This window comes from Lygodium microphyllum, chromosome 9, assembly GCF_053477565.2.
Source record: "Lygodium microphyllum isolate KBCC chromosome 9, Lygodium_microphyllum_v1.1.10, whole genome shotgun sequence".
Lineage (NCBI taxonomy): Eukaryota > Viridiplantae > Streptophyta > Polypodiopsida > Schizaeales > Lygodiaceae > Lygodium > Lygodium microphyllum.
In genome coordinates, this window is record NC_141143.1 from 55,454,519 (window position 1) to 55,468,684 (window position 14,166).

At 45.5% G+C, this 14,166-nt stretch overlaps 1 protein-coding gene across 1 annotated transcript; it reads left to right on the plus strand.

Annotated features, from left to right (window-relative positions):
• The first annotated feature begins 1,795 nt into the window (after window positions 1–1,795).
• LOC148031052 (uncharacterized) lies at window positions 1,796–3,220 on the plus strand. The gene is made up of 2 exons (XM_087685664.1): window positions 1,796–2,464; window positions 2,747–3,220. The coding sequence occupies exons 1-2, from the start codon at window positions 2,159–2,161 to the stop codon at window positions 2,984–2,986; spliced, it is 546 nt and encodes a 181-aa protein (XP_087541790.1). The 5' UTR covers window positions 1,796–2,158; the 3' UTR covers window positions 2,987–3,220.
• Window positions 3,221–14,166: the final 10,946 nt, after the last annotated feature.

The window sequence follows — 14,166 nt, forward strand, 5'->3', positions numbered from 1 at the left end:
TAAGGGTAAAGAAAAATCTAAGGAAAAACCCAGAATCTAGCAGCCCAACCGTTTCTATGTTCTGGCTCCTCTTACGGGTTTTGATGATAGTGACTTTTTGGAGTCTGAAGTGTCAGAATCTGATACTGAGGAGTCTCTTCCCATCGAGCTTGAATCCCAAGTCAATAAAATGGATGAAGATTCTCTGCTGGACCTTAATCAGTGCTCCCCTCTTGCTGACCCTGCCAATAATGAAAATGTCCCCCCTTCACCTATGCCTAGTTCTATGGAAGTTTAGAAGGAAAATAAACAAGCCTTGGAGCTTGCCAGTCTCCGTCAAGGAAGTCTAAAAAAGAAAAGAGGGTTCATAAATGAAAGCCCTTTCATGGAATATTAAGGTTGACCCTGCCAAGTCTCGGAAAATCCATACATGGCTTTTTGAAAATCCTATAGATGTTATTGCTCTACAGGAAATCAAGGTGACTGGAGATGATCTATACAAAAAATTGAAGGATCTAAAATGGTTCACCTCCTCTCATTAGAGGGGGTATGGAGGCACGACGTTAGGCATACCTATGAAATGCCTCCATACCCCCTCTCATTAGAGGGGGTATGGAGGCACGACGTTAGGCATACCTGTGAAATGGGTCCCAACCTCTTCGAATGTTCTTCCTGGGGAACACTAGGTAGCAATAAATATAGTTTCCCCATTTAACTACTAGATTGTATTGATTTATGCAGTTGGGTCAATGGCCTAGCGCACTTACCTATCCGCCCTGATGGGGGATGTGCTTATCATGGGAGACTTTAATATGGTAGAGAATAATGTTGAAAGGCTTATGGGTAAAGGATTGGTTGTCAATGGGGCCGAACTACTAGCTTGGAAATCTTTAGAGGACTAACTTGATCTTTGGGATTGTGGAGAACTAGGGGGTTTTTCCTAGTAGAACTATTCTAGGGGTGAGCTGGCCAGGAAAGCCAAACTAGACAGATGCTGTGTGTCGATGCCTCTAGCCAATTCTTTTAGCCATGTCAAAAGAAAGACCAGGTTTGGCTCCTACTTGTCTGACCATTATCCGTTGTTCATTACTCTTGATAGAAAGGGGAAAAATTCAGGAACCAATGGTTCCATACAGACCCTTCACTGTTCAATCTCCCTGTGGTCCAGGAGGCTATCAATCGAGTCTAAATTTTTCACTTTGGTAGTCCAAGTAGTCCAACCTGGGCTACTGCTACTAAGGAGACTGAACAACTTCTTGCTAATTTCAAAATGGAAGTGGCTCTCATTTGAAGGAAACGGAGAGATCAATTATTTAGTTCTATGATAGAGCTCGAAAGTGGGCCTCAGGATGAATCCATTCAGAACTCTATTGTGGATCTACGTGCGAAGCTCAAACAGGAGGAAGAGATAGCTAACAAGCATGCTTCACTATTTTTTCATGAATGGTGGGCAGGGAAGGTAGACCAATCCACTAAATAGATGTTCAAGGTTCTAAAGAAAAAACAATCTAGGGATTCTGTTTCCCTTTTCATAGGATCAAACGGTAATATCATGTCAGAGCAGGATAATCTAGAGTTTGTGAGGTCCCACTAGAAAAACAGTTAGGTGGGAGGTAACCCAAGCAGGTAACTCCAAAGTTTAGGTGGGAGGTCTATTGTCTCCCTACCTCTAAAGGAGGTTTACAGATTAAAAATCTATCCAGTTGGGCTGACAAACTGGCTATTAAACTTATCAGAAGGGCTTTGGTGGATCCTCACCAGGAGTGGTCTTTGCTCCTGTTCAGAAACCTTCACCAATTTGCATTGGGTAAGCACAAGGGGTGGAGTAACATACCCTATTTTACTATATTCTTCAACCTGTACTTGATCATCAGTGCCAAGGTGACCTATTATAGTCCTTTTGGGGGCGTGGAACCGGTCGAGGGACAATCTAAGGGTCTTCTGGGCATCTAACAAATCCCTCTCAGTATGGAGAGTCGACTCAATTTGGTGGCCTCTCAACTCAAGGATCCCTACTTTGGGAGAGAGACAAGTCAGGACTGCTCTCAGGTGCCATAATAAGGGCATCTCCACCTGGGGGATTCTCTGGAACCTACAACAGAATAGATGGAAGACATCCCACAAACTTCTCATTCAATTCCATCTCCAACCTTGGGATCTTTCCCTCATACAGAATAGAATGGCTCTGTTTCCTACTGAGCACTTGTGGAAATTGTCAGTCAAGGAGGAAGCTAAACTGGATGATTTCAGCTGGGTGGGGGCGTTTATGTTGGCTCACCCCCAAGTGATAGTCAGGGATCTTCAACCACCATTGCACATCACTCTTAATTGGCAAGTCAACCTTGACAGGAGGCAATGGTACTTCAAATTCCAGAAACTATGGGACAATTTCATTCAACCAAAAAAGTCAGTTCTGATGTGGCTCATCCTCCAAAAAGCTGTGTGGACTGGGGAAAAAAGTCTGGCAGCAGGGATTTCTGATGGGGTCTGTCTCCGCTGCAAATCTGCCACTGAATCTTTATGTCATTTATTTCTTTCCTGCCCTCAGTCTAGAGTCATCCTGTCTCCGCTCAATGCAGTTCTCAAAGCCCCTGTGTCATGGAAACAATTGTTATTAGGGGACTCAGTGGGCATCCTAACCAGTTTTTGGAACCGCTCAAGCTCTGAATTTTTGTGGATAATCTAGAAACTGAGGAACTGTTTTGTGTTCGAAGTGGCTTACTAGGCTCCTCGCCTGAGCTCTCTGTTTGTTGATTTCAACCTGCAGGGACATAAACTAAAGATTAACCAGGCTAATATTTATTATCTCCGCAACAACCGAATTGCAAGGGATGCTAAATCAGTGTTGCTCGCCCTACTTGAAGAGGACCGTGAATTGCCTATCTCTAAGTGGAGACATGCAGAAATCCGAAATATGTTGGCTGCTTACAAAGATTCTATTAAGGAGGCTTACGAGGCTATTTCCAAAGCCAGTGATTTCATGGACAGGACTTCAGGAGATGGTTAACTCTCTCAGATGTTATGGGGTGGAATGAGGATATGTCTTGATGTATTTTGTCACAATTTTTTGTCTCAAGAACTAAGTGTTTGGGCTTCCATGCCTCGGTCCTGTCCTTTTGTATGTAGATAGTCAGGCCATGGTGCCTTCTGGGTGAAGCCCCCCTTACTCGTATTATTGTCCTCTCTTTTCTGTTAATATAAATTCTCTGCCTTGATGGAAAAAAAACATCAGTCCCCCTTCTATAAGGATCCAATTTTGTAACTACTTTTTACATTTATCAATATATAACTTAACGTTCTCTCTCTCTCTCTCTCTCTTTGGTCTAAATCAATCGCAATCACGAAAGATAAAGACTCGCGACCAAAAAAATCGGCAGGCTTAGGATCAGGAAATTGGGGAGCTTGTAATCGTGGGTTAAACAGGCTCGAAATCATGAGAGAGGGACTACTGATGACGGTTTGAATTAGGAATCACCATCTACTTTTTGAAAGCAGCCACGTTGCGCTGGTAGGCACTGGGCAGCCACCATTATCATTTGCGATTGACGATCGGGGGTAGCGACTTTTGGCAATCAGAGGCACCAATTGATTGCGGCGATCCAACACGGCTGCATAAACCCTAAGCGAACCCTCGGCACTATAAAGATGAACAGAGGTAGCCATCAACTGATCCGTGTGGATATCACCACTGCCGGGGGAGCTGGGGCAAATCATTACATATACCCTGGCCAATGACTACAGCGCTGGACCTACTGCAGCCATAGATACCTCCAAGGCCGGAGAGCGGGAGAGTGGAACTTATCATTGAACACCCCCCCGGGCCCTCCTTGGCCTCTTTCATTGGACGTAGAAGCGTCCAAGCCCACCAACCATCTAATTCCTCTACCATTCGACCTAGACAAATTGTTGTGTTTCCATAGCCATATTCAAACACTATCACAATCAAATAGTCGTATCTCCACCCCTCTTCTTCGTGTCTAACCCCCTATGAGGTCATGTTTCCCTATTATGAGTCTCATCTCCCTCCCTTGCAATCCCAATCTCCCCTATTTTCCTAGTTGCATCCATTTGTAGCTGTCTAGGGGTCTATACAAAGAGTACAAACATTATTCTATTTTACTCAATCCTTCCAATCTCAATCCATTGTTTGAATTGACTCTCTCCCAAAATTTGGTCCTTTTGAAACTAGCCACGTGTGTTTCGAGGTGATATGTGAGTTGCGAGCACACCCAGGGAGTCCACCTATAAGAAAGCATTTATATAACATACGTTCAAAGGATATTAAATTATATTTATGCAATACATGGCATGTGGCCTGCAAAGACTATACTCAACAAAATTGTTTACCACAGCACAGAGGATCGGAAAATGGAGCAGAGGAGCGGGAAAATGAAAGGAGGAGATAACCGAAAGGGCACAGGACAAAGGAAGGAAAAGACGCCCCGGATGGAGGTCTGACCCTGAAGAATTTGAATGACGATCTCTCCAAAAGGCCTCAATGTCGCCTCGAGAAAAGAAAATAGTAAAAGCGCACCATTAATTGTGAAAGCGCTCCTGAATCCTTGTAAAAGAGTACCAGGCTCACTCCTGTGCAAATTGTATGCATTAGTTGGGAATGGGATAAGTTGGAGCAGTAGAAAATAGGAAAAGGGGGCCTAGGCTAATGGCCGGCCATGTAAAAAGTGGGGATGACCACCCAAAAAGTAGGGCATGTATATAACGTTCAAAAGTGAATGAGAAGCTCATTCCTGTGTGTGGCCAAAGCTTCTTCATCTTCTTCTCTTGTTTCTTGCCTCCTTGCTTGTGCTTGAGTGAGGGATTGAGCGAGTCTGAGGAAGTGAGGGAGTGAGTGTGTGAGAGTGAGGGATCGTGGAGAAGAAGCTCCCCATCTTCTCTCTTCATCTTCTCTTATTCTCTTCTCTTCTCTTCTCTCGTGCGGCTATGGAGGATGGAGCTTGATGGAGAGGGCTTGAGGTTGCTTGAGCTTGCCACAAGGATCGTGGAACTACCGGAGTGCAAGAGAGAGGAGGGAACTCGATCGAGCATCAAGGTAAGCTCACTACACCCGTAAGGTAGGTATTGCGCGTCGGCTATGTGAGAGGTAGCCATGGCCGCTCGGCTTGAAACCCTTGATCAATAAGCGATCTGTAGGTCTCGGGGTAGAGCTTAATAGCTCCTCCTCCATTTTAGTTCCATTTTCGAGACCGACGGAATCGAGCCTTGAGAGCCGCACGCATCGAATCGAGCATAGAAGTAGGGTTTGCAGTCCGAACCGGTGCTCGAGATACTTAGGATATTTAGGAGGTTTTAATCCTTGGAGCAAGTAAGTATTTTGATTTGTTGTTGAATATTAGAGTAGGACCATCCATCTCCATCTCTGGTTTTGATTTTTCTTGCATTAGGTTAAGATTAGGATAGGAAAAAGAAGGAAAACAGAATAGGGAAATAGGGGCATAGATTCAGATTTCTGGCTGGAAGTGTATGGTGTGCAGATCGGACGTTGTATGCTCGCATAGTGAATGACGGAAGGTCCCCAAGAACAATGAACTCTACTTTTTGCACAAGTTACAAGGTAAAAAGCATGAACGACAAGAGCCAGAGACCAATTGGGTGCAATCTCCCCCCATGCCTTGTGTGAGCGCTTCACAAAGCATGTATTTTTATGTATATTTCTTCTTCATGCTCAATAATAGCCCAATTTACAAAAATATATCAAGCTTTTAGCTTTTGAGTTTGCTTTTACAAAAATAGGAATAAAGCTAATGGATGGTGTCCATAGAGTCTGGCACACCCAATACAATGTCCAAATAGAAATAACATAACCGTGCGCCCATGTGCATACAAAATAATAATAAATAATCGATGCCTCAATAAATAGGCATGACAAAATATAGGTGTGGCGCCTATCAGAATATAATCCATAGAGCGAATACTCGCTATCCTCCAATGCTTTCCTCCGCCACTGCTGTTATCTCTACACATCAACTGAAGCATTCACAATCGTTAGTAAAATAATACAATTAAACCGACAAAAGTGAATACCTAGCAGTCTTCAGCTACATAAATAAATCAACTGGTTAGAAATGAATCCTAACCTTAATTTATTACGAGTGCGCACTCAAAAATCATAAACGTTTATTAATTTAATATGCATTTTGCGGAATCACCCACTATGGAATCACCCATGTACACACTAAATTAATGAAATGCCCAAAAAGGACAGGCGTCCCCATCAACTTCTCGCACAAAGAATCCACTTTGCGTATGAGCCCCGGTCATCAAAGTTTACGGAATCCACCGTGAAATATGCTTCCTGGCATCAGTGTATGAGGGATTAATTTCTGAGGTTACAACAGGCTGGGATGGGGCAATAAGAGGCCCAGGGAACCAGGAAAGACCACATTTGACATTCTGCCTTGTGAGAAGAGAGTGAGCTTGAGAGCCAGGGAAATAGAGAAAGAGAGAGAGCTGCAGGGAGATCTTTAAAGTGCTGATCGATTTGAGTGCCACATTGATTCCAGGTATGCCTGACAGTTCCTTGTATTATTTTGCACCTATTTGGAAGGCATGGGATGATTCCATGGAGTATGCGTTGACCTTGAGGCATCGCGTGCAACCCGTAGGCCGTTGTCTGCGCCGTCGGACTAGCCGTCCGATTCCCAGAATAGGACCACCCGATTTCTGGAGTCAGACCGTCCGACTCCGAGAATCGGACCACTTTGTTCGATCCAATTCCCAGAATCAGACCTAGTCTCAAAATCGGACCACATGTCCTAGTCCCAGAATCGGATCCAGTGCCAAAATCGGACCATTGGTCCTAACGCCACAATCGGACCCCCTGTCTGACTAGGGAAATTGGACCAAAGTAAAATTTGACCACCCTGTCTGAGTCTCAAAATTGGATCAACTGCGATAATCGGACCACTGTTCCTATTGTGAAAATCGGACCAGCCGTCCGATTCCCAGAATCGGACCACTTCACCATAACTTAAAATATAGGGTTTTTAAATCTGCCCTGCAATCCTAGCCACCCTGTTCACATCTCTGACCCCCCAGGAAACCCAATTTAGCCCTTAGAAGCCAGAGACCAGATAGGATAATCGAGGATTCACCCCGAACAGCTAGACACTGAGCAGACCAAATTTAGAATTTGACTTGACTTTCAGTGACCAACCAACCAAACCTGAAACAGAATAGAGAATGCAGCATGGACTTTCAGTAAGACCTTAAGTTAGCCAGAACCTACACTTAGAGCCATATCAAGCTATGAACGTGAGGGGAAGAGTAGAGGTTGCATTGAGCATTGCCTGCATCAACACCTCACTTTTGATTTCATCACCAAAGGTACACTACAAGAAAAGAAAAAGCATGTTTTCACACCGAGCACTAGAAAGCATGAAGCACAACTTGTGAATAAGATTGACAACTGCTTTCAATAACAAGGAACTCATTAGGAGATATAATAACATCAAGGAACCCACTATTGGGAGAAGATCCCAAAACATAGTTGGGTGTCTGAGAGCCCCGTCAGTAGGACCCTAAGAGAACACGAAGATCCAGAAGGCGACAACATAGAGGATCAGACGACGCTGCCGGAGCTACTCAAATTGATCGACGACCTTGTGGAGCTAAAAGTGGGAGCAATGTCAGGATCACGAGGCGGACAACCGACTGGACTTGGGAGAATTCCCAGTCTTAGTGCAGGAGTTAGTCAATGAGTACGACTTGTTGACTAGGATGGTAGTTCAGGGCAGACCAGTAGAGGAAGTGGTAGCAAACCTAGAAGAGGAAAGAAAGGCGATTAGAAAGGCGCTAGAGAGCATAATTGTCTATAACCACAAGAAAAAGGCTAGAAAACTCCAACAAGATGTAGATATGTACAAGGCCTAGCGTGTGCTAGCCTTGGCTGGTGCAGCCAAAGCAGGGCCAAATGCAGAGAGAGAACGAGCAGCAGAGACTGACTTACCGTTGAGTGAACTCGTAGCCAAACGGCTCATGGACAATACGTCCGTTGAGCAGGGCGCAATAGCCTTAGCAACAGCATTACTGTCGGGATTAGGGGTCACGCAGGGGGCAAAGGGGCAATCTAAAATCCCTATCATAGCAAAGTAGCTAGACAAGTATGAACCTAGCAATGACCCATATATCTTTGTGGAGCAATTCAAACAAGTTTGCGAAGCAAACGGTCTCACAGACCTTGCGCAACGCTCTCAAGCTTTCGGCCTGTGGTTAGGTGACAAGAGGAGAATTTGGTACACTAGTCTAAATGCAACTAAGTGCACGAACTTTGCCCATCTTAAGGACCTCTTTATCAAGAGATTCTCTGAGATAGGGTACTCTGACAATCTCATCGTCCAATTGATGAATGTCAGTCAGAGGGAAAAGGAAGACATAAGGGACTATGTCACTCATGTGCGTAACCTCTTCAAGAGGATCCCTGAAAATGAGCAACCTAATGAGAAGGTTGTATCTACCGTGTTTATAAATGGAATTCGAAGCGAGGAGCTCTACAAGGCTTTGGCTAGTAACTCCACTCTACACCGAGACGTGTTAGCTAGAGTCTTTGAAGAGGCAATAAGGGTGGATGATCATCTTAGGGAGCGAAGCATGAGGAACACTAGTCGGGACGGCACAAGTTAGAGAGCTCCAGAGCAGTCAACAGTCTCAGGAGAGAGAGAGAACTCTAGCATATGGGAGAAGGGAAAGAGTGCTGACCAAGGCCAAGAGCTGGCTGAGGTAAGAATGGAGCTTGCACGATTGCAAGAACAAATAAGAAAGCCTATGCGATCGCATGTGCAGTGTATACACTGTGGTAGTGACCACCTCCCAGCCGAGTGCCAAGATCCTAGATTTAGGCCGTGCTTGAACTGCGGTAGGTTTGGTCATGACGCATTACATTGCAAATTGCCAAGGAGATTCCCATATGCGTAGCAATACAACCCTCCATACTTAGGCAACAGGCTACCTAACCTCTTTGGCAGGGGAGCCCAATTGGCGCTTCTAGCACCAAATGACACAAGACCCCAGCCATTCCTAGGCTAGAGATGAACCCAACATGCATATCCAAACCACCAGGGCCCTATGTAACCCATCCACCGAGTGACGCTCCTGTTTACTATGTTGAAGAATCTAGTGAAGAGGAGACCTATGTGAACCCATACATATCCTATGATGAGGAAGGCAATCCAGTCCTAATGGACTACAGACCAGTACCGGTAATGGTGCTAGGTAGAGGAAGAGGCAGAGGCTTTGGAGGACCAAGACAAGATCCAATCTCATGCTGGACTTGCAGTCATCCAGGCCATATTTCATCACACTGCCCGAAAAGGGAATATGCAAACAAGGACAAAGCTGACCTTCAATGCACTGAGTGTGGAATCATACACCGATTTCCTAACTATTCTAGACAGAAGCCATCAACTAGTTCTGCCAACATGCCCTCAGTACCCTTGGGGCTGTTCTGTGTGGAGACCTTTGGCAGTGAGGATACGCCCATCCCTCTACATGTCATGATGCGAGCACATACAAAATAAACAAGCATCTCATTGCTTGGATCAAGTAACCTGGATGCAGCCTCGTTGGGAAAGAAAAGTCGGAGGAGAAGGAGAAAGAGAACGGATGCAAAGATTGCCCTTAAGACTGAGGAAGCTACAATGCTAGTGACGGGAAAGAGGGTCACTGATGTAGAGGCAGAGACCTGAGCTCCTAAGACAGCAGAACCAGGGAGTGCCAAGGTAGGGGAATACCCCCACGCCAGACGGCAACTCGAGGCTATAGCCAAAGTCAAGGAGTGGGTCAAGGACACCCAGGAACACCTTAAGGATGTAGAGCCCATACTGGAGGACCAAATTGAAGACCTCTCTAGTATAGGTACACCCGTTTCACCATCGCGACCTCAATCGGGGAACGTATCCACACCATGTGAGATGCCACAGAGGCAAGACCAAGAAGAAGCATGCCAGCAAGCTAACCAAGACATATGGCCAAAGAATGCTGACCAAGGAGGAAGGCAACCACCCAGCAACCTCCTCACCACTTTAGTAACCACTCCAGTAACCGTGACCCTAGGAGATCTACTTTCGCAGCACCCTTTCTTATGGCAAGAATTAAAGTATTGGGTGGAGGGAAAAGAGGAGCATATTGTCGCTGACTTGCAAGAGCAAGACGCAGTCACGCAGATTCCAAGCCTAACGCTACACTCAGTTCCAAGGTCACTGCACGTCAATGCTTTCTGGGAAGGCACTGAGATGCATGCAATCTTACCTATCTTAGCCTTGGGGGATGTAACACGAAAAGGAATCGTAGACACAGGTGCCGGTGTCAGTGTCTTGAGCCATGCAGTTCTACAAGCCTGGGGAAACCCACCTATGGAAACGGCTAGGTTCAATGTCACATTGGTCAACGGAATGAAGGTCAGACCATTCGGGGTCCTAAAGAACTGGAGAGTGAAGGTCGTAGGGGTGTAGTTTTCTATGAACTTCATTGTCATGAAGGGACTGGACTATGACATACTGCTAGGCCGACCCTGGATGAGCAACGCGTGAGTTATTGAAGATTGGGGTAACAATCTCATCTTCTTGGGGAATAGAATAGAAGCGATAAGGGTTGAGATGGACACCTGGAAGACTACCCCAGCCGACCTTGACTCTATCTCAACCATGCTAAAAGGTGATGCACATGCAAGCAAACCCTATGGGTCATTGACCAAGTACATCCCTTGCCCTGAGGACGAGCGAGATTGGATGCACGTCTTGGCAACCGTTGACCTACCGTTCTCAGATGAGGAAGAGCTATATAGACAATTTGCTAAATCCCCAAGCACGCCAGTAAGGGAGCCCATCGTGCCACTCTGCATGATGGTAGGAAGCTCACATAACCCAGGGAAACCAATCTCATTCCATATCCCCACCAACAAGCTTGAGCTTCAGGGAATCATAGAGTGCTTGACCAATAAACTGAAGGGCAACATGGCTGCCAATCTAAAACCCCTAAGTGATCTTTTGGCTAAGCCAGAGTGGAAATGGACCAAAATTCACGATCTTAACCTGTTATACAATTGGGCTTTAGTCACTGATGAAAAGGAGATTGGAGAGGAAAACCTGGGGGATGATGAGCGGGCAGAGGGGCAAGACTGTGATGATGAGGAGTACGAGGACTGCCACTCTATTGGGGACGAGAGTGAAGAAGAGTTAGATACGATAGAATATGACACTGAAGGGAGAGCGATCGAACAGATCAAGGCAGACTCTAGACCTACAAGGGAAAGGGCAGGCTGGAATGAAAGAGGAGTCATGTGGATGGAGTACGATAGATCCTGGTTGGAGTACATAGGAGCCATGGATTACGAGCAAGTAGGGGTGGCGCAACCATTGGTAGTTCTAGTGCTTAAGACGGATACACCTACTAAATTACGACCCCCTGGTGAAACTCCTTCCTCAAGTGAGGGATGTGAGTTTAACTCGGAGTCAGAAGTTAGTACGGAAAGTGATCCCGAAATACCCCAACCCTCTAAGGTCAGACGCACCAAAGGGACCTTGCCAGTCCACCTAAGGCGTAGACGACTAAGGAGGAGGCCAGGAAGCGAACTAAGAACTCAGAATCAGAGAGGAAAAAGAAGTCGCAGGATCTCCCCAAATGCTTCATAAAGTTTAAGAAGGGTAATAGAGTGGTGATTCTGCTAGGAGCAAAGAGACAAGGGCAAACCAGTGAGACAATTGAGGGACCCACCAAGGTCAAGGAAGTCAACTTGGCAGGGGAAGGTGAGAAGCCTCGATGTGTGTTCATTGCTGACAACTTAACCAAGGATGAGGAGGCTAAACTTGTTGCTCTCCTACGAGAGTATGTTGACATGTTTGCCTGGTCCTTGGAGTAACTTAAAGGAGTTAATCCTAGGGTTGTGACCCATAATATCCCAATGGTTCCAGATGCGATGCCAACAAAGCAACAACCTTACCCTATGAATCCCAAACACACCCATGCAGTGAAGGAGGAAATTGATAAGCTCATGAAGGCAGGATTTATATATGAGATTGAGCACACTGATTGGGTATCACCTATAGTGATCATTATGAAAAAGAATGGTAAAATTCGAGTGTGTGTGAATTAAAAGAAAGTTAATGCCGCTATGAAGAGGGACAACTACCCCTTACTATATACCGAGCACATGCTGGAGAGGGTAGCAGGAAAAGAAGCCTACAGCTTCCTGGATGGCTTCTATGGCTATAATCAAGTGCAAGTGTACCCTGATGACAAGCACAAGACTACCTTTGCCACCGAGTGGGGTGTATTCACCTACATCGTTATGCCATTTGGGCTAATGAATGAGCTTGCAACCTTCCAATAATTAATGTGCACCATCTTCAAGGATATGCTTAGACGCGAGCTAGAGGTATTCATAGACGACTTATGCATATACTCTAGCTGGGCCGAACACTTAGAAAAGTTGAGAGCTGTCTTTGAACGGTGTCGGTTATACAACCTCTCGTTGAACCCCTTAAAGTGCCAGTTCTGGGTGAAGCACGGATGTATCCTAGGGCACGTAGTGTCAAGGAATGGCATTGCCACCGACTTCTCAAAAGTCACGGTCATTGTCGACCTACCACCACCCATTAACTACAAGGGCGTTTAGTGTTTCTTAGGCCATACCAGATACTATCGACGCTTTATACTGAATTACACACTGATTGCTAGACCATTGTACAAGCTATTGATCGTATTCGAGTGGACTGAGGAATGCCAGCTTGCATATGAAGAGTTGAAGAAGGCTTCACCACTGCACCAATCTTATGAATCCCAAACTAGAGCATAACATTCCATGTACACATAGATGCCTCTAAGTTTGCTATTGGTGATGTTTTATGCAAGCCTAGTGAGCATAATCTAGATTACCCCGTGAGTTTTGCCAGCAGGCAGCTCACTGAAACGGAGATAAACTATTCAACTACAGAAAGGGAAGGGTTAGCCATGGTGTTTGCTGTAAAGAAATTTAGGCATTATCTGTTGGCCACACCCTTCGTCTTTTTCGTTGACCATCAAGCCTTGCTTTATCTTGTGAACAAACCGTGTACTACAGGTCGCATAGCTAGATGGTTATTTCTCTTGTTGGATTTTTTTTTTGTGGTTGTACGTAAGGGAAAGCAACACTACATGGCTGATCACATATTCCGCATACCCACAAGAGAAGCTGGTGGATAAGGCATACCTGATGACCTACCGGACGCTCATCTCTTTGGCCTGTCTAGCAAAAGAGACTTGTTTAGGGCCGATCTAACGCCATATTGGGCCGATGATGTAGTTCAAGTGCTAGAGGACGGTCTACTTGAGAGACCTATTGAGAAAGCCGGGCTAAGGAGACTTATCTTAAAGATCCAGCCATACCAACTGATCGCCGGCCAACTCTATAGGCTAGGACAAGACAGTTTGTTGTGTAGATGTGTGTGTGAGCATGAGATGCATGATGTATTGAGAGAAGCGCATGGTGGAATAGCTGGAGGACACTTTAGTGGGGATACAACAGCCTATAAGGTGCTACAATCCCAACTATGGTGGCCCACCCTATTCCATGATGCTGCTAGATTTGTAAAACACTCCGATGAGTGCCAAAGGACTAAGGTGCCCGTGCGTAAGGATAAGATGGAGTTGACCCCCGTAATAGCACAACAGCCCTTCAAAAAATGGGGCATTGACTTCATTGGATCTATCAATCCTGCGACACAGTACTCCCAGGCACACTACATCATTGTGGCAACTGATTACCTGACGAAGTGGGCAGAGGCAAGAGCCACTAGGAAGAACGGCGCTAGAACCACTGCGAAGTTCTTGTGGAAGCAGGTCCTTTCACGTTTTGGTTATACAATTGAACTAGTAAGTGACCAGGGGCTGGCACGCACTTCATTAATGAAGTGATATCCCACCTGCTCTCGACCTTCCTGATCATTCATAGAAGATCCTTGCCCTACTACCCTCAAGCAAATGGCCAAGTAGAATCCACGAATAAAATCCTAGTCAACGTGCTTACTAAAATAGTATCCACATCATGAAGTGACTGGGATAACAAATTAATGGCGGCCTTGTGGGCCTATCGTACAGCTTATAAAACGGCTGTAGGACAGACGCCCTTTAGGCTGAATTATGGAATGGAGGCCATTCTACCCTTAGAGTTCTTTGTTCCTAGCTTAAGGATAGCAG